Genomic DNA, 23002 nt, shown 5'->3' with positions numbered 1-23002 from the left:
CTTTGCTATACAAAAGGAGGAACATGAGTTTTTGCTCAAGTCCTGCAATGCCCTGAGCAGGCAGTTTCCACAGGCGAGAAGAGGCATCCTCTTCCACACCTGGTTTTGCTCAGGTTGCTAATTTGTCAAATGTGAAGAATGTCAATGGGACTGGGTAAAAATAATGGCATCTTTTGCAGAAAATGAACAAAGGAGAAAACAGATGTTGAGTAAAAAGTAACCAGAGCTAAGCTTAAAACAGAACGAGAGGCAGCACACACTGACTTTAAAATAAAAATCCTTATTACCAACTTCCTAGAGACATTGAGTTACCCACACACAGAACGGGACAGGTTGTTTGGTTGTCCAGACTTTAATAAATACAATTCAAGAAGCTTCAAGTCTCCATGCCAAAAGCAGATTTTAATATAGTAAATCATCTTTGACCCTGCATGGGCTTGTCTTAATGCGTGTCATGCAACACTGACTTTTCACAGGTGAAATTTAAGCTAAAATAGGCTATTTTGTCCAAGCTGTAAATAAAAAGTATAAGAAAGGGAAAAAACCCTAACCCTTTACTTTCATAAATTTTGAAATCCCGTACCCTCAACACTGGTCTCATTTGTCACTATGACATTTGTGAAAGGTTGCTCAATTTTATAGCATATGAGACACAGTTTTGAGCCAAGATAACTTCAAATGTTGAGGAATGTAATCTTTGGCACTTTGGGGCTAAGGAAGATGTGAGTTTGATTTAAAAGTCTTTCAAATCCACAACGCTAGCTTGTGAGAAAGAATTGGTGTTCAGAATATTGCCTGTGGGCTACTGAAGTATTTATTTACAAAATTTCAACATTCAGCACTGAAACACAAGATAGAGAGAGAGAGAGATGTAAAGATGGCACTAGACCAAAATATATCAAACACCCAAAAGCCACAAACAGAAACAGTTGTATCCTTCTCTTTTTTAAATAAAAGCTATTTGTAAACTCAAATGCAACTCTTGGATTATTATATTCAAGAGAAAAAACCTCCCCACTTTGGAGGCACACTGTACCTCAGAAGGATGTCATAGAATCATAGAATAGTTTGGGTTGGAAGGGACCTTTAAAGGTCATCTAGTCCAACCTCTACATCTTGTTGCATACTTGTCTAAAGACATCTACACTTGTTGCATACTTGTCTAAAAATGATCTAGGTGAAAGACTGCTACACTCATTGTTCACATAATTACATGGGGACTGTGAGGTTGGCAGCGTGCTCTCAAGGTCACTTACAAAGCACATATCAAGAACATGCCACTAATCACGACCCAAATGTGAAAACAGAAAACGAATACACCAAACCCAACCAGGGTCACACAGTGCATGCTGGAACAGCTTGGCCTGTGTATCTACCGAAAAGCCTTCCTACCGAAACTTTTAAAGAAGCGTCCAAAAATAAGATTGAAAATAATTTTGAAAAGACCATTTATTTTAACAAACTACTTGGCAACACACTGGCTACAGCACAAAGGACACTTGTTCTCGAACACTCCTGTTTTGAGGCTATCCGCTTTACGACAAATACACAGCGCCACGAGAAGTTAGCAAGAGAATGAAGATTTTGTTCATTCAAAACAGTTTTATGCTGTTAACATGCCCTGAGCTTCTACATGTCACAGTTAATAATGAATTAGAAAGACTTAGCTGGGCTCTATACCACTTTGCCTACAGCCAATGATGTCTCGTGTCAGCCCCAATATGGAAGGCTTGAATAAGCAGAAGAATAAAGCAGCCTAGATACATTCATTTTATTCACACTACTAATATGATCATTAGACACAGCCTAAAATAATAATAAATCGCTGACTTCATTTAAGTGAGGGAAATGCAAGCTGGCTTACCACCGAACTGCTTGATTTCTATCCTTCTGCTCAACGAGCTGTGATGTTATTTATGACTGTATTAAAACCTACTGAGTTGTAATAAAACAGTTTCAGTACCTCAGAGTGCTTGATCATCATGTTCTCTAATGTAAGATAATCCAAGTCACCTTCATGCAAACTCAACTGGCTACAATCTGAAGCATTCTGCTAAATACCGGAATGGGGATTTTTTGGGGGACTTTGGCAAGCCACAAAGGTGGGTGCACTCCTTGAACAGGGTGGCAAGCCACCGCTCGGAAGGAGAATTAACCCAGGAGGCCAAACTGATGCCACAGAGCACCTGAAAGCCAATGCTGTCAGGGTTACTTTTGAGCAGCGATGGCTCTTCCTAGGGAGTAGAGTGCTAATGTCCGACACTTCCATTAAGCAACATTACGTCTTTTATTTCCTGACATCTCACTCACAAAGTAGGTGCCACAGCAGACATCACAGTGGCCACAAGAGATTACAGGTAACAACAGTAAGAAATTAAGTATGTTTATTCCACTCTAATTTTAAACCCAGAAACCACAATGAAACTTAGTGTTTTAGTTATTTCTTAGCTAAAGGAATGCTGCCATAATACCTCTGTAACACAAAGACATATTTAAGGCAAATAGCCATTAGGTTCCATGACAGGTTGCATGACCTCACCTCTACACCCCATGATCTTATTCCCACAACAGTCGGACAGTAACTATCGTCTGGCTCCCAGAAAAAACAAGACTACCATCGGCCCATTTATTAAACAAGGATGCCAACATTTCAGCCCTGTTAAGATCTCGGGCCTTACATACATAGAGACATAGCATCACTATCTATTTTATACTTACAAAAACAACATCCAGCCCCTCAGCCATTTTTGTAACCTTCCCCACACCTGCCCTTCCACGTCTTCCAGAGATGAGCTGTTGAAAACCCTTCTCCTCATGTTATTTCACATACGGCAGACAAATAATTAGTTACGCTCTGAAATGAGAAACTCCTTGTCCATATAAACGACCCTTGATCAGGCCAGAGGATGGGGTGCTTGCAGGACCATCACCTGAATCAGTGAAATCTTCACAAAAAACAGAGTTAGCTGTCAGCAACCCTATTTATACTGCAGTTGTAACAGAAAACTGCAGTCAGGATCATTCCTTCAACAGATACTGCACGAGCATGTTCCTTATCACAGAGCAAAGACTAGGAAAAACAGGTTATATAAAAAGATAGTCTAAACTTTTGCTGTGATGCTCTTCAGTATATACACGTACCCTGGCACAGCAGCATTTTCAGCATGTGAGCACATATAAGACCTCCATCCTGAAAGGGACTACAAGCTCTTGATTCTCTACTGTGTGGAGTCCTACCAAGGTCAGGGTTAGTGCTCTTTCAACAGGACTGGACTCACATTTTATTACAAGACACCAGACAAATTCCACCTTCCCAAACAGCTTACAGAAAACTCTTTTCAATGGATTCATCTGAACTTCAAAAAAGCACAAGCCAGCAACTCACCAGGAGAGGCACATTCACAAAACACAAAGAAGAGAGTGTGTGTTATCGTTCCAGTTCTCCAAAGGTTAGTTGCAAATACGTATTTCCAAGAAATTCAGAAGTAATAGTTTTGTCAGAAGATCAAAATGTCTTTTGAGAAGGAAATTCAGGGCCTCCAGGCTTGGTCTCAGAAGAATCCTATTTTAAACCGCACTTGACCCACACTAATGTAACCCTTCAAATGCTATTACAAGAACAGAACTATGTTCACAAGGGGAAATAGGCGTAGTATCTTCCACTAAAGCCTTATTTATGCATAAAATCATGCACCTCCTTTTAACACTGAAAAAAATACAAACAAAAAGACATGTATTCTACAACATACCTCTCATCACTGGTTGATAACATACATGAAGTTTTAGCTAGCCAAGAAACAGCACAGAAACATAACACAATTCAAGGCAACTAGATGCTATAGTTAGATGGATCTTCCCCACCTTTCTCACCTCAAGTATAAATCCATTTTAGCACGTCTCTACTTTACAGGATGGAATAAATATTTGTAGAGATCTTAATGCTTAAGAAAATGCAAATAACCTCACACTGAACAGAATTTATTTTAAATGAAATAAAGTTTGAACAGAGGAAAAGTAAAAGTTTAGGATTTTTTAACATCTGCTAGGAGCCAGAGAAGATGCCAGTACATCCACAATAGCAAACAGTTGGGTTTTGACAACGGCAGGCGTAGTTGCAGCCGGTCCTGAGGACACCACAGCTAGCTGTGCATCCTCAAGCAGCGTGGTGCAAGACGTGGGACCCCGCAGGGGAATGGTTCAGAACACTATATGCATTTCAAGCCGTTGATGTCAGACCAGCTCTAGTCTGCTCTCACAGACTGAACTCCCAGTAGTGGCTGGAGAACACGAGGTCTTCTCGTTTGATTTCCTCTGACAAGAATCTAATCAGTACTCATCACTCATCAACAGCACTGGGCAAAAATAAGCTAACATGTAATAAGTTGGGGCAACTGGGAAATTACTTCAAAAGCGCATTGCCGCTCCACACTAGACAGAAAGCTGGCCTGAGAAGGTGTCGGTGCCGATGTCTGGCTGCTTGTTCTTGCCCTACCACATCAGCTCACTGCTCTTATCTCTCCGTTATGCAGGTACAGCTGTTTGCAGGGCTACATTGACCCAGGCAATCAAAACCACTAAGCTGATTAAAAAAAGAAAAGTCACCTTTCCAAAACCAGGCATTTTTTAAAAAATCTCAACCTGCCTCAGTAGTCCCACATAATTTTTAGTGTGGCCCCACAAATGCACGTATGGGCGCAACCACGGGGGCAGCAACTACCAGGACATCAGCCACCTCTGCTGCCACAGGCAATGTAGCACGGAACCGTACTCAAAAAAAATAAAAATGGGCACAAATAAGGAATTGATTGAATAGCAGCCAAAGCTGCTTCTGCCTTACCCCATCTGGTGGCCTATTGCTTATATACAGCTGGTAGCAATAGCTATTTAGACATGTTATCAGGAATTGCAGCTATTAGAGAAGAAAATACAAAGTTGGCTTGTGTTCCTCTAATAGTTATCTGTCGTTATTCCCTGGGCCCCGTAGCAGTCAGCACATTCCTCACTCCACATCAAAAGCAGAGCGTCTAGACACTGTGCTCAGATCATGCAGAGCCATCAAGACCTGACTCAGTCCTCCCAGCCTACCACCTTTAACCAAAGCAGGTAAATGGAATTAACAAATTGTCTTGGGGAAGGTGCAAGTTCAGAGAAAAGGGTTTTCTGAGGATAAGTCCTGGGAACAAGCAGAAGCCCTGGCTGGAAGCTTTTCCTTCATTACTTACATTAAACACCGTAGGGAAAGGCAGAAGGCAATTCTGAACAGTCACCCACACAGGAAGCGGCACTTCATATAGAGCCACCACTTATTGAATAAGCAGCACTCTAGAGCAGAAGGCACCACTTTTCTTCCCTCAAAAAGCCAATGTACATTAGAAAAGGATAAACTCTTTTGAAAAGCCACAGTAGCATGATTAAATACTATTTTTCCTTTAACACAGCAAACCACACAGGGCTGAACCCTTAAGGAATATATGAACTTTGATGTGAATGGAGCCCATTAACTACCGCACAATGAATGGTGCCTGTGGTCCAGAATTCATTTCCTTTTAGAAAGCAAAGAGGATAGAAAGCTTACGATTGCTATACATAAGTGCTGACTCATTCAAGATCATTCTACTCCTTCCCTGAACAAATTGTTTCTTTGAGACCCAGGCTATCATGGCATTTCAGAAGAGTATAGTTTCGGTAGAAGTCAGGAAGCAGAACTGTAAAACAGTCAAATAAATATTATAGTAAAATAGTATTAGACAGCTCAAAGGATGACTTTTCCATTAGTAAGTTACGATAATATAAATGATTGCCATATTTTTTTAAACAGAAGTCTCACTTCTCAGAATTTTTTGTTTAACAAGACAAGAACTAACTTAAAAGCACTGTTTAACATGGCAGAATTAACTTTAGCATTTCATGAACCGCTTTAGCGGAGCACCATATTGCTTGGACAGAACAGCCCTGCTTCGCATGAGGCTGTAGCAGCACTAAAAGCAGCTCTGCCCCCCCCAGCAAAAACAAGCTGTCTCACCAAAAGCGGTTTTATCAGTCAGCTGCTGTCGGGACAGCGATGCTGGCCAAGGGCAACAGCTCTCTGGATCGCTGATATGGGTAAACTGGAATAAGTCTTTCCTGAGAATATCACCCCCTCTAGCCAGGGCTCCCCAAACTTAGAAGAAACAAAAATCCCACACGGCTAAAGAAAAAACACAAGCAGAGAGAAGTCACAGCCTTAGGTAGCTAGAAGCAGTCATCTTAAAGCCAATATTTAGTGTGCTACCTATAGGTCCCTGACAGGACCTTTATAAAGACCTGGGATAGGCAGATAAGCTGTTTTCTACACCTCAGTCCTGAAACGTGTTCCCTTCAAAGAAGGGAGTATTATTTTTTTTTTTACAAAAGATCATTTCCATTAGTTGCTTGTTTATATTTTCCTCTGTAAAGAACAAAGTTTTAATTCATAGCTGACCATTAAGTCCACAAACCAAATTTTGATGGTTTCAACCAGGAATTTTCTGGTGATTTTTAGGAAGGAAGCCTGAAACACAAGCTTTGATTCACCTCCCTTGACATACAAACTTTCTCTCAAATTCATAAATTATTTTTGATTCCATGTCAGAATAACTTCTGGTTCAATACCGCTACGAGCATATTTTAATATAGCAGTTTACTGGCAAGGCCTTTTCACTGTAACTAGGAAAGAAAAAGAAACATCAGTGTTGGATAGGGTGGGAAAAAATACCCTGAAACTCACTCCTAGGATTTTCTGGAGCTTGCAATGAACCCTTAGACCTTTTAAAGATGCTTAGGTGCCTGAGTGCTGCCAAGACTCCAAGCTCAGCTTCAGCAATGGCTCCCAGCACTGCCGTACATACGGCATCCGTAGCACTCATGGCCCGCGACGCTTTCTGGCAAGCGGATCTGCTGCTCTCCGTGTTCAAAAGGAGAGGATAGATGGACAGATAGACAAATACAAGGAGTACATTGCTCCAAGACAGTAAAACAGCTCTTTGAAACACTGGTTTCTTCAAACACACAAGACGCGTTCCTGCTGATGTCAATGTGTTCATTTGTAGACACGACACAGATTCCAGCCAAGTCAGGAACAAAAATGCTGTTGTCGGAAACCAGGGCTTCAAGTAGGTGGGTTGCCTGAAAACAGCTAATGGCTTCTGGGTTGTGTAAGCCACATTAATTTAGAAATACAGTAATATTTACCACTTTTTTCCAGAAAGCCATCACATACTACTTCAAATAATTTTTCTTTCACTAGCTCACGTTGTCTACAAAAAACAGGATTTGTAGCACAAAGCAGGAAGGGGGAATCTAATTTAACGCAATACAGTGGTGTCTTGCATAGCTTTGAGGATAGGGAACGTTCAATAAAAAACACGCTCCAGTTTTATCACTTCAGCTTTTTTAGCACTCTGGTCCTACTTGCTGAACAGGTTTATTACTTCTGCTGGACGCCAGAAGCAGGTCTATTCAAAAGAGGCAGCCTGCCTTTCACAGGCTTTATAGCAGTAATTGGGTTTTGCGTGTAATAACTATTACCTACAGCACTTAACTGGTTAATGGCTTTAAGATACCTCTGGGACGTTAATTGGTGAAAATAAAATGCAGTAACACAAGCAAACAACACGATTAGAATAATGTGTCAAAACAGTTTTTAACACCTGAGTATTAGCCATCATCAGAGAAAGGAATAGTCTAGAAAGACGACTTCCCCAGCAGCTGAGAGCTTTCCCAAGAAATACACACACTCCGGGAAACCGTCATGCCATCTGCTGAGAGATTATGAAAGTGCAGCGCAATGAATGACATACCTGAATGAGTCCTCAGTGCTTCCAAGCATTTTGTGTACTAGTTTAATTACTGTAATATCGACTAGTTTAATTACTGTAATATCAATGTTGAAATGAGTGCTGCTTATGACCAAGTTCAAAAGGAAAAAAAAACAATCTGCTTGAATTGTGTAAATTACCCAAGACTTTTCAACGAACTAGCTGGAGCTTCAACTACTGATATTCAGCAAGTTGAGGACACCGAGTCAGAAAGGTCCAGAACAAAATATTGTTCCAGTACATTAAAACAGAAGAGTATGATGTGGGAAGCCCAAACTATTAATTTGGTGTGGACATTCTAACTTTGCAAAAACACCGGTATTAAATAGAGTTAGGTTTGTTGGGGGGTTTTTTCCCCCCTCTTTTTTTAAAGAAGATACTGGATTTTCTGCTCCACCTCATTACAAGTGGAAAAGACATATCTAGTTCTAAGTCAATTTAAACTATAAAAGTTCATTAACAAGTCTAAAAATAATAAACAAGTGGGTAACTGGCATCCAGTGGCAGTGCTTCTAGCGAGAGCCTGCAGGGTTGAGCTGTTACCCCAAAACCCCAGAGCTCTCTCTGCAAGTGTCTGGAGGCAGCAAGATATTTTCGTAGTTGGTAACAAAAGAATTGCTGAGAACTACAGATTGGCAGAGTAATAGTTCCACAAAGGTCATCACATTTATTTTTAAATTTACCAGTCTACCAAGCACATAAAAGCAGACACACCGTTTTGCTGGGTCACAGCAGCAAGTAACAAACACAAGCTCCCCCAGAATAAGCACCATCCCAGGGGATGCAAAGAGGATGTATGGAAGATGAGCGAAGAGGATGCTTTTTCTTATTTGCACTGGAACACTATATCCCATTCTGCTCCAGATGATACTGATGAGTTAGAAGAGGTTCAGAAAAAGTCTTTGAAGGATTCAAGATCTGGCAAGCTTACCACAAGCGGAAGGCTAGCACAGCCTGCTTTTCCTCTAACCCACAACAGCTTCAGAAGTGTTGCAATCCGAGTCTGACATTAATTATTAAAGGAAGATTTACAGTAATAGTAACTTAATTCTTTAAGGCAGACAGGCAGACCTAACCAGATCCGCTGGCCAGCAACTGCTGATGTAACGAATTCAAACTGGATGCTGCCATACAGAGATACTCTCCCAGAAAAGTGCAAAGGCAGCAGTGTATTGATCCAGATCTAGCCTGACCCTGTCATTTAATTTCCGAGTAATGCTATTCCTATCTATAAAGAAAAAGAAAGAACACCGCATGAGTATTTTCCTAAGCAAATTCTGTTCTGTCCTCAATTCAGGGACAAATTTCCACTACAAGCACTGAAGAGATGCGTTACTAAAATCGATCATTTTGCTCAAAGAGCAAGTCACGAAGCTGGCACTCATTTCCAAAAGATAAAGGGTTAAAGCAGTTACCCATTTCCTCAACTGGACGACTACTACTATTGTAAAGTCCGTATTCAGCTGAATTCCATCAGGCCATGCTTTCTTAACACAATCTGACACGTACCTCTTCAAGATCTGGGATTTTTTTTCCTGCTCTCTGCCTCTCAGAAGTAGACACTAGAAATAAACACACCCAAAAAGCCAAATGGTAATCCAAACACAAAGTAATATTTAATTATCAAGTTGGGGAGACTGAGGACAGCACTAGATAATTTATTTTTTTTAAAAACGAAACAAAACACACTTGCCAGGTCCTTTACAGACAACACAATACTGTTTTTTGTTTCAAGTTCACAACTTGGCTCTTAAAGTAGTTGATAATGAACCAGCAGGCATTATTTTAAATCAACCAGTTTTATTAAATGAGCCAGAAAGGAAAGAGGCAGGGCTAATTACCAACATTCCTCGATGAATTACCTAGCGGTGTGTGGTAAATCTTCGGGCGTCTTTGTCTTTATCCCCAAATTTATCCCTTACTTATTTCTCAAGAGGTTAAAGGACATGGGGCTAATTAAGGAACCAATCCAATGACAGACAGAATCATTCAAGGTAAGACTGGTTTTTACTCTTTCAAGCTTTTGCATCTCTGCCTGGTACTTCTTAATCTAATTTAAAAAAAAAAAAAAAACTGAAGGGGAGAAAAAGTGCTAATCTTGTCACGGTTAGGCAGGTTGAAATTGCCATGCAGTGCTGGGCAAAATGCTACATATTTGTAATTTAGCCAATAAGAAATTCCTTAAGCCTCTCTTGAATGGCAAGAATGTCTCCAGCTTGTCACTTTGAATTCATTCACCACACAGGTTCAGCGTTGCGGAGAATAATGCTGCCAAACTAGCTGAAGAACTGAAATATTTGCAAGTATACATAATACCGAAAGATTACTTTAAGCAGATCTAAATTTTCAGATTTAAAATTTAATGTCTATCAAAGGTGTCAGCAGAGGCCTCCCTAGACCTCCACCCGGCTCTCCGGCACCGTGTGTGGCTCCGGGCACTATTTTCTGCCGAATTAAATTGTGGAAGCAACGAGCACAACTGCAATGATCAGCACTAACCCTCTTCGTATATCCTTGGCTCAACCAGGACAGTGGAATAAGGGGGGTTTTAATTAATGTTGACCAAAAAAGTACTTAATACAAGCTGTTAAAACCTGTTAGCTGGTGGGCTGCAGAGCCTCATCAGTGATTTTAATACCCACAGCTATGGGCACCTACAAATCTTTGGGAAGATTAACTCATCTTCTGCAGCTCCAAAACAGCCACTGACACATGGTGAACCACCATTTTCCCAAGGTCTGGTAACTCAGCCATCAGATAATATGGCTAGACCATGAGAAAAAAAAAAAAGTGCTTTGAAGCTGTACCACAGCAAACTTTGCAAGCTCTCCTTAACTTTGTGGATGTTATCATGCCAGTGAGAAGACAGCAAATCCTCAAGACCACCAACTAGGGTATATACCACCAAGAACCTTCTCAAAGGCAATCAGAGCTCGGACCTCCAGATGCCTAGCTCATTTTGTGCATATATATCCTTATTTCCTCCATGTCAAAAATGTTATTTCAAACTACCAGGTAACTACTATGAACTTGCAGGGCGACAGCTCTATAACAAGGAGCAGTTCCTGAGCTACCTTCCCGCTCTGCTCAGTTACCTGTGCACCCTGCCCACAGTATCATTTGCCCAGGAAACACCCTGGCCCCCTCCAGCAGCATGGTTCAGTAGCAGCACAGTTTGTCCCTCTGCTTTGGGAGCTGTATTTTATGTCCCAGTGACTACAGCTGAAGAGCCAAGATGGAAAGATCAGACAACTTCATCAGCAACAGCGTGTCCTCGAGAACTCGGCAACACACGTATTTGCATCCATAGGAAAAGGACATTTGGGACGAAGGGTGAAAGCAGTGTTTTGCCCTAGCAGTCAAGCAGTCAGATACTTGCACACCGAAGCATGTTGCCCCCTTGAATTCCATGCGTTTTTAATGTCTAATAACCTAGGTGTTAAGCGAGAGTTTACATTTTACCTCCATTACTAACCACAGACATCTAGCACCAGTGCTTGTTTTGGAACAGCTTTCAACCCACTAAGCAAGCAAAAGATTTAAGGTCTGAGAGATACTTTTACTTACGTGGAGGCTAAGGAGACAAGGCAGGCTTTAGTGGTTCTGTAGTTAAATGCAGGTAGGCTTAAGTTACATATACTGCTTAAGTTACGTATACCAGCATCACTGAGCATAAGTAACCTTAGTTTAAATGTTCTATCTGTAGTTCACCAAGACTCGGTCTGGCAAATCACTTGTTTAAGTTCTCAACTGCAAATACACGCCACGCTTACTTAACATACCAGCACACACTACTATCTACCATTGTCAGGTTAGATGAAATTAACTTTTAATCAGATAAGTGTGTCCACAAACACACATTTGCTGTAGCAGATGCTACCACACGTTTATCTTGACTTTCCATTGTTCCTGTTCTTCAGAACCATGAGATAAGTCCCCTATACAATGAAGTCTTATGGTAATTATTACACCAAGAATACTATTGCTAACTGCACAGCCTTCCCTGCTAGGCAGGACTGCATTACCACCACAGGTCACTCTCCATAGTAAGCACACTGGAAAGGACTAGGAGGAGGTATTTTTTTGATATATGCCATAGTCATTAACATCACTCAGAAGGCATGCTTGGCATTTCAAAAATGAAGAAATACAGGGTATCTGATGCAAAGAGCTTATCGTGGTGGCGCATTTAAAGTCTGAATGAACAATGACACGAGGCTGAAGGCAAGAAGCCAGCCTGGTCACCTGCACCCTTCCAAGCAGTGTGGCCGCAGCGCTGCACGCCTGCCGACACAGGGGAAAGATCCAAGGGGAAAGATGAGCTTGAGCTGTAGCAATGGCCGGGACGGCATTAAGGCAGAGATGAACAGATCCACTCCGGTATCAGCAGTGATCAGCCCACCATAAAGGATGTACAAAAGCTCTTGCAATAATAAAGGAAAAGACAGGAAAACCAGTAAACAGTATTTGATTCTAGGCTTTGAAAAGAAGAGGTTTCAGCTTGTTCAGGACCCCAGGTAAAAGAAAAAAGGCCACAACAACAAGATGTGGCTGTAAAGAGCTCTAATCCTAGCACCAAAGGAGCAGTTCATGTCTACCATGAAGACACCAACCTAGGCAGTGCGGCAGGGGGAATCCTAAGTGGGGTCCTTGGTGGCAGAGAAATTTTAAGGTATCCAGCATATTATAAACATTATGGTATGCAAATACACTATTAACAATCTGTTAATAGCAAATATTAAAAATGGGTTTTTTTAGCTTATATTTCCATACATATGTTTGTATTACGCATGTCATTTTGGGGTGAGCTACCCTGTTCGCAAGAGCAGGCGCTACGCGGGAGCACAGAGAGGAGAGATCTCAAGCTGCAGATCACCAAAGCAGGACCCGCCTTGTCTGCTTCCCCTGGAGCAAGGGAGTTCTTCACTCACTCTCCAAAAACAAGGATAAAGGGGATGTTAGCATCCTGAAAGGCACCTGCTATATCATCTGCTGGTCAGGAGACCTGTTCATATCTCATTACCCGCAAAGCATCTGTGCAGCATCAAAAGACATCTGCAGCACTGCAGGAACACGCCAGTCTGTGCAGCAAACACCCACTGCGGGTTCCCACCTCAGCCCTCGAGACTGTGCTTTGCAGCGGCATCCGACGTGGCTCTCCCATCTCAGTGCCTATGCCAAATGGAAGTTACATTCTTAAATCAGCAATGGCAGGCAAACAGGGAGGAAGAGAGACATCAGAAGCCCAGCAGATTTCTTACTGTGCTGTGGATTTGGTGTGACAACGCTCAGGAGGATGGTGGGGTAAGCCAACCATATCCTCAGGAGCGTTAGCATGCAGCAGCAGGGACAGACTGGGACAGGGACAAGACCATTTCACTGCAACACATCCAGCGTAGGCTTCCATCAACCCTTCTGCCATGGCCTGGTGCATCACGTTAAAAACACGACAGCACAAGCATTGCATCTATGCGCCAACTGAGGAATGCCAACAAATAACATGAAAGGGCAGAGGGAAGAAGTGTTCACCCTCAGTTTTCCACCTTCCGTCTGCTTAGTGAGACATGCAGAGGGCTTGGATGTCAGCTGCCCACCAGTAATGTTTTCTATCCTGTAAGAACTGGCCATGTTTCCAAATAAACTGATTTGCAATACTGCGGGCCGATGCTGGCCCTGAGCCTCCTTTCCTGACTCCTGAGGATGCTCCGGTGTTTCTCCTCCCACGGAGGACATAAGCCTGCTCACACCAGTTGCAGTTTCTGCAATGCCACATTGTGTTTTGGGCAGGCAGGTCCAAAGTACTTAGGGAATTGTGTTACGCTTGTTCTGAACAGCGAGCTTTATCCAGAAATCAGGCACAGCAATACAAAGCGCACAGCAGCGCTACAATTCAATTTCTGTAATGTCTCTCAATGAGCAAACAGGTGAGTCCCCACTCCTCCCCCGGGCCACTTCTCTGAATTGCTGCAGTAAGTTTAGCTTTCTGGACCACTGCAAATTCTGTAAATAAGACTACTTTGAGACAAGTGGACTTACAAAAAAAAAATAGAAGAGAGCAATCTTCAAAGGCAAGCCTTAATCAACATCTCAGGTCTGACTACTTCTATCAGCACATCTTCTCAAAGTCTAACCCACAAAACAAGTAGAGGATCTTGCAAGCTTTGCTTGTGAGAGTAAGGCATGATGGCTGCTAATTTCAGCCTTTAGAGTCATTCCTTTGGTTTTTTCCCCCAGATCTTTTATATGTTTTAGACGAAGGAAAACCCTTTTCCTTCTGTGTCTCTTAAAAGCATGGAAGGGGTGGTGAGCCCCATACCTGTACTGCTACAGTGCAGCTTTGGCAAAGATGCCAGATGGACATTAGGTAGAACTCTGGTCATACAGATGTTTCTGCCTGCTGAACAAAAAAATGCTAAAATCAGCTGCCTGGACTGGCGCAGAAGACTGAAAACTATCCTATAGACGAGGCTAGGGCACCACTGCCTGTCAGAAAGGCAGGGAATTGTCCTGCTGCTGCCAGTAACTCGGCAGGCGGGAGATCACTCACTTGACAAGAATCCTGCAAGCTGCTTGGTAAGAAAGAAGGCTGGGAGTGGGCGGGGGGGGACACAAAAGACACGAAAAGCAGAGCCCAGTAACTGTATCACATCGACAGGAGATGCTCCCTAAATAACTGTCAAAAGACAGCTGCTAGGACTACAGGAGAAAAGCTAATTCTGTGCTATCAAGCTGGAAGACGGTAACAGACGAAGTCCAAGACAGCTATGGGGAAGCTGATTAACAGACCAGCTTCACTACAAACCAGGAGCGTACTCTCTCGATTTCTAATAGCCAAGGATTTCACCACCTTTAACAAATGTAACTCCACAAGGTATGCGATTAATAGCAGCATTGTTTTGCAAATGGGTGACTGAGGAGCAAAAGGGCTAACCTATCATCAGGTGTCGGTGACTGCAGGAAGGGACCTGATGCACGGCCTCCGCAAGTCCTGGGCTAACCCTGCTTACAGAAATGCAGCAACCAGTTCCCAGAGATCAGCTCTGGAATACTAAAGTTAAGATCTGCAGTGGTGCTTCTGCTCTAACAGATAAGGATTCCTACCAGACAAGAGGATAACTGCAATCAACAAAAAGAACAGCTTCTTAATACCAATTAAGTATACAAAACTAAAATACACCTCTAAGGAAGAAGCTACTTCATAAAACAACCCCCTGAAGACAACTTACAATGAACTCTTTGCAAAGAAGTTAACTCTTTTAAATAAAAATATAAACTTACTTTATACCTCAGGAACAGATACTGATCCAACATTGATAGGGCTTGGAACTACTCCAACAATCAACATTAAGTTATATGCTCCTATTTCCAAGGCAGAGCAAGAAGTTGAACTGCAGCAGAAGCAAAGAAACTCTTGTGACATCTCTCTGGAGCGTTGGTCCTCAATTACCAACAGGAGACAGATGAGAAGGTGCTTAAAGATAAACCAGCCTGTACATCCGTGAAGTTAACATCAGCTCTGCCGAAGGATAACTGAAAGCCGTAACAAATCTTCCTTTTGCTATTAGCGTTTGAAACAGCATCTTTTCGAATCATTAGACCTACTCCTAGTCCATCTCTTAATTAGGCTGCACAAAGCAACACAGAATTTAAATTCCAACAGGTCATTTCCTACCTTGCCAAGCTACATTACTTGGCAGGGAAGTGATGCAATAAGAAGTCATTACTCAAGAAAATTAAGTTCTATTTATTCATATGGCCTTGAACATACCACATTATATAACTTGGAGATTCCTACGCAATGTGACATAGATTCATATGTATTTCTCTTTCTGTATGGTTTCTAAATGAACATCTTAGACATCTTAAAAACATATAAAAATGCAAGCTCATTAACACCTTTTTAAACTAGTCATTCCAAACTATCATGCTCAGACATGCAAGTATTATTCTCCTTCTCACATTGTGAGATACAGGACAAAGGGCAAGTCACACAGTGTAATTAAAAACACAAAACGTTGACAAATTCAACAGGCTTTTGGAGTGGGGTCTTTTGATACTAAGTTCCAAAACAAACAAACAAACAAACCAACAAAACCAGCTACTACATTTCATCTCATTCGTTTGTGAAGTGATATTCAGAAAGACCTCTCAAAGAAAGTTGCCTTGCAGATTAACATTTCTGAAGTGTAAAAATCCCCCTTTTGGCTATCTCATTCTTTAAGGTCACTAAATCCAGACCATCTGGATAATAAAGTTACCAACTTAGTTCCCTATTTATCTGATTAAAACTTCTGTACAGCTCATATGGAAAATTTGTCTACAGCTAAAAAACAACTGAAGTGTAAAAAGCAGCTGCAGGGAAATGATGTCACTCGTACAGTGTTACTGCCGGCAGAGCTGGCTGTCAGCGTATCGGCACCAGGAAGATCCTGATTTATTGTTATTCTCATCTTTTGAGCCAAATAGCCTATTAAATAAAAAAAATAAAAAAAATTGTAGGGATCTTTCAGCGAAATCCTACTGTCACTGACGCATCAGTGGCAAATTTTCAGCAAGATCATGACTCCAAGCCTGGTATTTTGTACTCATTTTTTTTTGTACAGAGCTGGTCCACTTTTATCAGTAAGGATAAAAGGATGAACCTTTAGCTGCTTTCACCCACCAAAAGCACAAGCAGCACAACTATGCAAAGTGGTTTCTCTTCTCTCACGCGCAGAGAGAGACCAAGAGGACTTGGTTTTGCTAATTTTGACTGTTACTTATGTGAACGCAGGTGATGAGAAGACAGGCGTCGTTTTGTTCCAGCAGGCAGCTCATGTTCCCACAACCATCACCCTCAATGCACGATTCTGTCGCCAAAAGGCATTTGTTGCCAGGTATTACTTTTAATTCACAAGCCAGTTAAGCATACATTCTCTTAATTTTTTGCTCTACGGGGTCATGCACGCTGCCATTTGGGCCAAAGCCGAGTGCAGGGGAGGTGCTCTCCCTCTTTCCAGGGGACCCTCCTCCATCAGGAGGAAACAGGGGACAGACACTCCTTTCGCAGTCCTGGGGGACGAGGATTCAGGTTCAAGTCCTTCATGTGAAGTTCCCTAGCAATGCTCCAGCAGGTTACAAATCCCCATACAAATCCTATGACAAGCAGTTCCTAGTAACCCTATTTGTAGTAAGTGAGCATCAGTTTTCAGCTACAGCATCTTCTGTAGTTTGTCCCTCAGAAATGAAGGGCTGCCTCCCCTCCTCTCTCATATAAAGATGCAATTGTAAAATGAACAATATAGACAAATGCTAATGCTTCTTCAAGACATTACACTCCTTCCTTAATGGTAAAATATTATCAGAAATGAAAACTTGTAGTAAAGTGTTTATGAGAGGTTTAAAAAAAGAACCCTAAAATTCACGTCATAACATATTAGGATGAAAGGACGTAAAAATCTAAAGACACGTTTATTGAACTAAATGTGTTACAAACAAATAAACTATTTCATAGCACATACAGATCTGCTGGATCTGAATTGTAACTACGGTGTCATAACCTAGAAACAAGTTTAACAAATTGTTATACACAAACATTGTGCATAATGCACAAACATTAGACAAAATAGCTCTTCCCAGTCAATTTCAGACTCCTTACTATATGCACATGCACACACATTCTAAGTATATAATACTTAATTTTTAATGGAAATGCATGTGTGTATATCTCTCTCTCTCTAAAATCCAAAATTCAGTTGTTGCCTTTTTGCTCCTAGATCATAGGCCATACTTGAGTATGACTCCAGTGTCCCAATTAAGTATTCGTTTTGGCACTGTCAACACAATACCATAATGCAGATTCACTAAATAAAAGCACCCTACACTTCCTCCCATAAACCAGTCACACAGATTGCCTCGAAATCCTGAGCCTGCAAGTCTATTTTAAAACTAAATCTTTGAATACGCATCATTGATACATAACAGCGATGAGCAAACTACAAACGTATTGTAACCAAGCTCAACTAACTTATCTGGTAAGAATACGCTTACCGACTGAAAGTGGTTACTAAACATCAGACTGTAATAAAACGATCTAGTAATAACGCAGAGCAAATGGGTAACTCTTCAAACCGAATGAAAATTTTATTTTCATTAAATATGTCAGCAAAATTTCTCCAAAACGTTTTGCATTCTTTTACTCACACATTTCACATTGCTTTACTCTACTTGGACTTACCCAGTGCATGAAATTATCTCTTTTCTTATAGCTGTTCAGGTTTTTCTCCCCGAGTAATTAGCAAGCTGCATCCCCTTTGACAGAGGGGTACTAACAAGCTCCTACAGTTTCCAGTAGGACAAGGAACCCAAAGCTACTAATAGCAAACAAGTCATTTAAGCAAAAAAGGATTACGGAGGCTCGTTGCAAGAGGCTGGAAACTCACCCGTATTTCAGATTAAGGCTTTCTGAGGAGCTCTTTTGTAATGAGTTTTGACTCCATTTTACAGAAATACTTCATTTTTTTCTTTTAAAAAACAAAATATTGATTTGAATATCTATTAATAGTTTCTTCTTTTTGAAAATAACTAAGTACTAGAAAGACGGACAAGTGTTTTCCAAAGGGAAAATGACGGAAACAGTAGTTTTGTAACAAAACCTCCCTCCCGAGATCTCAAAGTTTAAAGAGAACAAAAGTCACACAAACTTTTTAAAAAAAGGTTTTCCATTCTTCGCTACCAGGACACAAAAATAAGGTACAAATCAAGCCAGAGTGCAGCTTATTTGCAAAATTTCATTTCGGAAAATCCCTATAACCATGTCTCTATTAAATAAAGTACGTTTAGATGAGCGAGAGCTCCTAAACAGAAAGGCAGAGAGCCCGGCGTACCTTGAGGACCTCCATGGGTACCTGGGTGGCGGGGGGCAGGCTGGTGGGGACGCTGACGTTGATGGCAGGTGTCTGGCTGACGGGTACTCGCTGCTGCATGAACTGGGCTGCTTGCTGCTTCTGCTGCTGCTCCCGACGCTCCTGCTCCTGCATCTGCTCACGCATGAGCTGCTGTCGTAGCAGGATTCGTGAGGTCATGCTGGAGGAGCTTAAGGGAGGCTTGGAAGCGCCAGGATGCTCGGAATTGCTGTGGGAAGACCAGAGAGAGACAGCTCAGCTTCCACAAGCGGGATCGCGGCTCCAGCAGTCGGAGCTTGCAGAATTAGACCGGAACGTGGGGCGGGATGGGTGAGGATATGCCATACCACGCAAGGGGGAAATCGGAACCGACCTACTTCAGGTACTTAGCAGCCACATTAGGCTGCCTTAACTTGACTGCAGCTAACCGTTTCCAAATGCCAGTGTCCAGCTGTAAAGAGCTATTTGCTGTTTCAATTTTACAGCAACCATCCACGAGAAAAACAAATGCTTTTACAGATAGCAGCAGGCACTCATATTCCTTTTTTTAAAAAAGTAAAAAAAGGGCATTATCAAGTCTAATGATAAGTATAGATAATACTCCAGGTCTAATGATCTAGCTCAAAAATAAATCAATAGAGAAAATAAATCTACCTCTCCCATGAAAGCACGACATAACAAAGTTCAGTTATTTTCTGCAAAATACTGCCTCAGGATTGGATTTACTGGTAGGGAGACTCTTCATTGCTAGAAACCAGATGCCAAAAACCCAACCCAACTCCCACTTCAGGCCTACCAGCATCTTCCAAGTGCAGTGCAATACAAGAACAGGCGGAGTAAACAACAATAACGACTTCATTTCAGTCACGCTTTATAAAGGGTATCAGGCTGGCCCGAGCTAGCACACTGCACCGCTGCACCACCTAAGAGCTATTTCTAAGCCACTGGCAAGCAGAGCTTCCTACCAGACAGCGCGGGAAAAACCACGGGACTCTGCCATGGACTGCAGGGACACCTCCTGAAGCAACCCACCATTTTGTTTGCCCTCAGAAGTAAAACCCATTTATAAGACATTTCTACAGCATAAGGCAGAACAATTAGGGTATGTAAATACCAAGCCCCACGTCCTTCGAGGGAAGGATGTTGGAAGTGGGTAAGAATACGTGACTCCGTATAAGAACGAGCTACAGTGCGTATAATTCAGGATATTTGGTTTCTGATCCTGACTGCTGCAGCTGATGGCCATCAGCCCGTGGAAGGAAAGGGCTCATTAGTCTACAAGGATGCAGGGCCATGCCTGGGGAAGCCAGCAGTAACCCTCCTGCTCTAGGAAGAGACTGCTCTTGCAAACCCCACCTCTGGTCCCGGTGTTTAGGTGGTACCTGCAGGATGCTGACGGGGCAGAGTCCAGGAGCCAGCATCCCTCTTCCAGGTCTGGCCTGGAGGCTGCGGGCACTGCTTGTGCTTGGGCAACCGGAGCCAGCCCCGCCAGAAGTTTTCCGCCTTTGTTTAGGACCGATGTTGAAAACAGTTCAGAGTAGAAACAAAAAAGGAGAACCCACACTTACTCCCCCAAGAGATCAAACTCTGCTTTTCCAGAGCGCACATTTTTGGGGCAGGGAGGGAAGGAGGGAGGGGACCATCTTGCTATTTAAGACCTGTCAGGTTGAAACATTCACAGAGACACTGATCCTTTTGATAAAACAAGAGAAAACCTTTGTGGTGAAACTAATGCAGCTGTGGAATAATCGCACTAATTAGCTGCTCAAGACAAGTCATTGACTGTGATACTTGTAAAAAACACCACCCTCTCAATTAAGGGCGAAGCAATTCTCACATCTAAACCCAGCAGCATGTTTCCTGGCTGCACATCTGAACCGCCTGCACCCTTCCAAACCGAGAAGACGCTTTATTTCCATGACCAGGAGAGTTATAAATCACTGGTCTCCCATTTTTTCTGATCACGCACTGCTACCAGGAAAAAATGTTTGAGCGTACAACCACAGTACATGTATGTTTATTCATTTATGAATTATAGACATGTATTACTGAAGCACTAATATTTTCTTCCTGCCCACCAAAAAGTATTGCGCACCCCACTTTGGAGACCACTGTAACAGCTGAGCAAAAAAAAGGCACTCAAAAGCTGCTTTTAAGGAAGGATTCATTCTCCTCATGTTGAGGAAAAGTTTATTTTGTATCCTGTAAGCAAGATTCTCATTTGTGTGCTATTGGCATTTTTTTATAGATACCTAATGCTGCAAAATTGGTAACCCACCAGTTCCTCCCACCTTCTTTCATTTTGAACTGTTTCTCTGCCCACCAAAGCCAAGTGTGCTGAAAACCATCTCACAAGAGCCTTACTATATACTAAAATTTTGGGGAATGTGAGGGAGAAGGAAGGAGAAATTATTTCCACAGCATTTCAAACAGCCCCCGCCAGGAACCTCACCTTGCTCACGCAATTACTGTACCTACTCACACCAACAATTGTCCTTACAGCTTCCTGCAGGTGAGTCAGGGGTCTACTGTTGATAGAAAGTTGTCAACAGAAGCTTCAAATACTGTGTCTTTAAAAGAAACAATAATCCCAGAAAAAGCTGTTCTGCCAAATTCTTCCCCAGAGGGCAGAGACTCTTCCAGGTTTTATTTCTTTCGTAATTCTGCTCAATATTTTAGTTATTCACTGGAAAAAAAGAGCTTAGATGTAATTAGGTAGGTACTGCAAGGTGAGGCAATGGATTTTTTTAAACAAGTATTGAAAGAAGAGCAGACACCAGCAAGGGGAAGAAGAGCCTGATCTTATTCACGTCCAGAACACCAGATTTCGGTGGCCAGATGAGGGGGAAGAAAAAGCTTGAGAGGAGATTATTGAATGTCCTTTTCATCCTTATTTCAAAGGAGAACCAGAAACCAGCGTAGCTACAACAGAGCCATGGGCTCAGCAGACACATCGTTCTCTTATTTGTGCACGTTATAATTTTATGCAGCGTAGAGGCGTACAAGCCCTGAACGCAGGCAGCACTGGCAGCAACGTGCTGCCAGACCGCAGCTACTGCCGTCAACCCGTTTGAGTTCAAATAACGCTTTTATCTGGGATAAAAGCTGCTGCACAACACCCGCCCGCCTGACCAGATGCTCCTGTCACAAGCACTGCGAAGGAAACTGGACAAACACAAGACAGCTCCTGCCATGCAGATTTCCCGTTATTTATCCCCCGGGGGCTGTAAAGCTCCTCCCGCGGGCAGGAGCGTCTCACCCCACCAGCACTCCTTCCACTCGCCACGAGTGGCACTGATCAAATGGGGAAAACCGTTCGAAACTTTGGTGTCTCATCCTGTAATCCTGTCCCATGCGCGACACGGACCGTCCTCCCGCGCAGCGTCCCTTCCCCACCACGTCTGCTTTTCTCAACCGCAGGATGTTCCGCACAAAGCTCCAACCTGGAATGGAAGATGGTTTTGGGTTTCATCACCATGTTTCATCACCCAGAGAGCAAACAGGAAAAGGTTTGTCAGAAACTCATTTTTCCAAACAAAAAAGCAATTGAAATTTTCTCAAAGGCTTCATCAAGAGAGTTTTGAAAATTCATATTTTTAAAGCTTCTTGACCTTTACGTGCTTCTGCACAGGCAGATCCTCTCCCATGATCGAGCACAGTGCCATGTACCGCAGTACGACCCAGAACCTGGACACATGGATTCAAAACTCTCATACGTGAACTGATTCACCCCTGGATTATGTAGAGTCGGTAACAGAGCCCACGCACACAACTGATACACGATGTGATTTAGATACTTCCTGCAAACACAGTTTATGGATGCCATTTAATTGCAATAAATGAAACCGACTCATCCTTTTAATTGACATATGATTAAACCGGTTATCCATTCGCAGTCTAATAAGCATAGTGTAATACAGGCTGAGGGTTATTAGTTATGAGTGTCATGTGCCAATCCAATTAATCATGAAGCGATAACGTTTTATTAAGTAAGTTTAAATTACATATCCTTTGCACAGATGCCTGGGAAATGTTAGTTACTGCATACATAAGTTATAATGCAGATGGCCATTGCATAATAAAAGGCAACTGATCAGATTAAAATCAAGTTTGATTTTGTTGCCAACAACTCAAGAGATTACAGACACCGTACCTTTTAGAGCCTAATCTACCTTCCCAGATGTGTACTGATTATTTTATCCCTGTCTCCTTGGGCAAAAGGACAAACTCGTCTTTTGTTGGTCAGGTTTGTTTTCAGATTCTCATAAATTGATCAAACAAGTT

General features: G+C 42.2%; 1 protein-coding gene across 5 annotated transcripts in view; it reads right to left on the bottom strand.

The window, feature by feature from the left end:
* Positions 1–23002, bottom strand: part of MITF (melanocyte inducing transcription factor) — a 108569-nt gene that overhangs the window by 29477 nt on the left and 56090 nt on the right. For 3 of the 5 annotated variants that reach the window (XM_059822988.1, XM_059822987.1, XM_059822989.1), the window contains exon 2: positions 18701–18947. In XM_059822988.1, the coding sequence (XP_059678971.1) occupies positions 18701–18947 (247 nt within the window). Of the gene's footprint in view, positions 1–18700; positions 18965–19319; positions 19327–23002 lie in introns of those variants that run through there. The other 2 variants (XM_059822990.1, XM_059822992.1) reach the window with 2 other exon arrangements.

Source organism: Gavia stellata, chromosome 12 (genome assembly GCF_030936135.1).
Source record: "Gavia stellata isolate bGavSte3 chromosome 12, bGavSte3.hap2, whole genome shotgun sequence".
NCBI classification, from domain to species: Eukaryota; Metazoa; Chordata; class Aves; order Gaviiformes; family Gaviidae; genus Gavia; species Gavia stellata.
The sequence above is the reverse complement of the archived record's forward strand: the minus strand, read 5'-3'. Positions and strand labels throughout refer to the sequence as shown.